At 40.5% G+C, this 3,528-nt stretch overlaps 1 protein-coding gene across 1 annotated transcript; it reads left to right on the top strand.

The window, feature by feature from the left end:
- Positions 1 to 397: 397 nt before the first annotated feature.
- On the top strand, positions 398 to 2,214 carry LOC149263532 (uncharacterized). The gene is made up of 2 exons (XM_089426500.1): positions 398 to 1,486; positions 1,670 to 2,214. Exons 1-2 carry the CDS (start codon positions 1,203 to 1,205, stop codon positions 1,767 to 1,769), a joined length of 384 nt encoding a protein of 127 aa, XP_089282626.1. The 5' UTR covers positions 398 to 1,202; the 3' UTR covers positions 1,770 to 2,214.
- Positions 2,215 to 3,528: the final 1,314 nt, after the last annotated feature.

The raw sequence follows: 3,528 nt of genomic DNA, 5'->3' as shown, positions 1-3,528 counted from the left end.
CGCCGTAAGGCGTTTCCATTTGAAAATAACTCTCCTGAGATGATTCGTGGATATCGTTTCGACCGTCAGATGACATGTTAGACGATTAAAATGTTATTGGCCGTTCGATATCACCATTTCCGCCGAACTATTATTTATTCAATTACCAAATTATTATTTATTCAGTTAGTTTGTTAGCCTTTCGATTTAGGGCCGAGGGGGAGCGGAAAGTCGACATTCCTGAGGGCACTGAACAGGCTCTCGGAACCGCCCTTCAATTCCGTCTTCATCGAGAACGACGACATCACCAGCCTCAACGCGCTCGCCCTCCTGTGCCATGTGAGCATGCTCTTCCAGACGCCACCCCTCTGCCATGTGAGCATGCTCTTCCAGACGCCACCCCTCTTCGAAGGTCGGTAATTAGTTTGATGCATGGCAGGAAAACCGCTGAGTTCGAAGGCATCCAAAGCTGCTGCAGCTTTTCCCCTATTGAAATCCCTCAATGGAGGAGGACCAGCAGGGCTTCGATTCTCCTTGTGTTCGTTTCCTCTAAAGAACCCCATTCTGATAAACCCTTTGTTGCTTGTCTCTCTAGGTTTCACTTGAAGGGTTTCAATCCTCTGAAGCCTGCAATTTGCCAGTCAGTACGAGGTGGCTGCTTCAATTGTTCCGAAATTGAACAGCATAGCAGGTAGACAGTTGAATTCGAAGGTAGCCAAAGCCGTTGCGGCTTTTTCCCTATCGAAATCCCTCAATGGAGGAGGTCCGACAGGGCTTTGATTCTCCTCTGGTTGGTTTCCTCTAAAGAATCCTGTTCTGATAACCCTTTGTCTCCGTTCTGATAAACCCTTTGTCCCCTGGTAGTTTCCTTTTTTAACTTTTTATCATGCTCAATGCAATGGTTGGCAGGTTATTTTCCATGAAGATATTTTGAATGTTTACTTTAGGGTTAAATAAATTTTTGTAAGTATGTATATAATATTATCACTAGTTTAGGGTAACAGATGCTTCGACGGGGAGCACCATTGTGTATTATACAGAGTATCTCCAATGTAACCAGATTGTTGTAGAAATAATAATACGATGGGCCTCAGCTAACAAATCAAGACGATGAGCCTTGAAAAACAAAATTGAGAGGTACTGATGTTCCACAATGAACACATATGTATTACATGTATCGTTGCTAATGGTGTTTATGCTTAAACACATGGACTGAATTAGACATGATGAATCTTCCGCCGAACTATTATTTATTCAATTACCAAATTATTATTTATTCAGTTAGTTTGTTAGCCTTTCGATTTAGGGCCGAGGGAGAGCGGAAAGTCGACATTCCTGAGGGCACTGAACAGGCTCTCGGAACCGCCCTTCAATTCCGTCTTCATCGAGAACGACGACATCACCAGCCTCAACGCGCTCGCCCTCCTGTGCCATGTGAGCATGCTCTTCCAGACGCCACCCCTCTGCCATGTGAGCATGCTCTTCCAGACGCCACCCCTCTTCGAAGGTCGGTAATCAGTTTGATGCATGGCAGGAAAACCGCTGAGTTCGAAGGCATCCAAAGCTGCTGCAGCTTTTCCCCTATTGAAATCCCTCAATGGAGGAGGACCAGCAGGGCTTCGATTCTCCTTGTGTTCGTTTCCTCTAAAGAACCCCATTCTGATAAACCCTTTGTTGCTTGTCTCTCTAGGTTTCACTTGAAGGGTTTCAATCCTCTGAAGCCTGCAATTTGCCAGTCAGTACGAGGTGGCTGCTTCAATTGTTCCGAAATTGAACAGCATAGCAGGTAGACAGTTGAATTCGAAGGTAGCCAAAGCCGTTGCGGCTTTTTCCCTATCGAAATCCCTCAATGGAGGAGGTCCGACAGGGCTTTGATTCTCCTCTGGTTGGTTTCCTCTAAAGAATCCTGTTCTGATAACCCTTTGTCTCCGTTCTGATAAACCCTTTGTCCCCTGGTAGTTTCCTTTTTTAACTTTTTATCATGCTCAATGCAATGGTTGGCAGGTTATTTTCCATGAAGATATTTTGAATGTTTACTTTAGGGTTAAATAAATTTTTGTAAGTATGTATATAATATTATCACTAGTTTAGGGTAACAGATGCTTCGACGGGGAGCACCATTGTGTATTATACAGAGTATCTCCAATGTAACCAGATTGTTGTAGAAATAATAATACGATGGGCCTCAGCTAACAAATCAAGACGATGAGCCTTGAAAAACAAAATTGAGAGGTACTGATGTTCCACAATGAACACATATGTATTACATGTATCGTTGCTAATGGTGTTTATGCTTAAACACATGGACTGAATTAGACATGATGAATCTTGGAGCTTAGTTGCAACACATATGGCTTATCATTACCATTACATTGAATGTTTATGGGAATTGTGTTACTTTTAGAGAAGTGATGAATGGTATGGCTTATTACATGCCCTGTTTGATTACTAAGCCAATAGGTGTTCTATTTTGCATTAACTATAGCTATGGAGTTAGTTCATACTATACACACATCGAATAAGGTGTCGTTATGAGTAATGGTTATCATTCTATTACAGGAATCAGTATTCAAATCAATGGAAGTTAGCCATTAGTATTACCCATATAAATATGCAGTATAATTCCATATTAATCAGTACTTGTATTGTTATAGTTAACCAAGCTTTATTTCCAGTGATAACAGTCTAGTCATATCATAGATTTCTACATAACATATGTCTTACTAATGATGCTGGAGGATCTGGTACTGGAATTTGATATGTTATTAGTGGTAGTAATGGATATGAATGGTTACACTGGTTCAATTGCATCGACTGCTTAACCTGAAACCCTTACTTCTCTAGCTACTGATGCTTACTTAGCTACAACCTACTGGTTATAGCACTGCCGATGCAGGGTATAATGATATCAGAGACAAATCATAGCCTCCTAGCATTTAAGTCCTGCAGATATAACGTTGTGCTTCAGGTTTATATGGGCACTTACCTTATACCAGTTCAGGCTTAGTTTATGTCATGGGAATTAACAGGGATTACAACATCAAACCAAAATCTTTGCACACTAAATGACATTCCTAACAAATGTCAGTCGTTCAACTCGATGTCAGGTAATCCTGCGCAGTAAACTTGTAGATGTCAAACAAAATCAATGCATTGAAAGATGGTGTGCATGTCAAATCCAATGTTTTTAAGCTATAGATGGAACTGCAGAAGAACTATACACACATCGAATAAGGTGTCGTTTTGAGTAATGGTTATCATTCTATTACAGGAATCAGTATTCAAATCAATGGAAGTTAGCCATTAGTATTACCCATATAAATATGCAGTATAATTCCATATTAATCAGTACTTGTATTGTTATAGTTAACCAAGCTTTATTTCCAGTGATAACAGTCTAGTCATATCATAGATTTCTACATAACATATGTCTTACTAATGATGCTGGAGGATCTGGTACTGGAATTTGATATGTTATTAGTGGTAGTAATGGATATGAATGGTTACACTGGTTCAATTGCATCGACTGCTTAACCTGAAACCCTTACT

The sequence above is a fragment of the Pinus tabuliformis genome, chromosome 6 (assembly GCF_031772625.1).
Source record: "Pinus tabuliformis cultivar Carrire ecotype Pingquan chromosome 6, CPIR1, whole genome shotgun sequence".
NCBI lineage: Eukaryota > Viridiplantae > Streptophyta > Pinopsida > Pinales > Pinaceae > Pinus > Pinus tabuliformis.
Note: the sequence above shows the minus strand (reverse complement) of the source record. Positions and strands in the feature narration are given on the sequence as shown.

Coding starts and splice junctions, on each gene's coding strand:
- LOC149263532 (XM_089426500.1), top strand. CDS start 1,203: ATGATGAATCTTCCGCCGAACTATTATTTATTCAATTACCAAATTATT. Junction 1,487..1,669: donor GACGCCACCCCTCTTCGAAG/GTCGGTAATCAG, acceptor TTGTCTCTCTAG/GTTTCACTTGAAGGGTTTCA.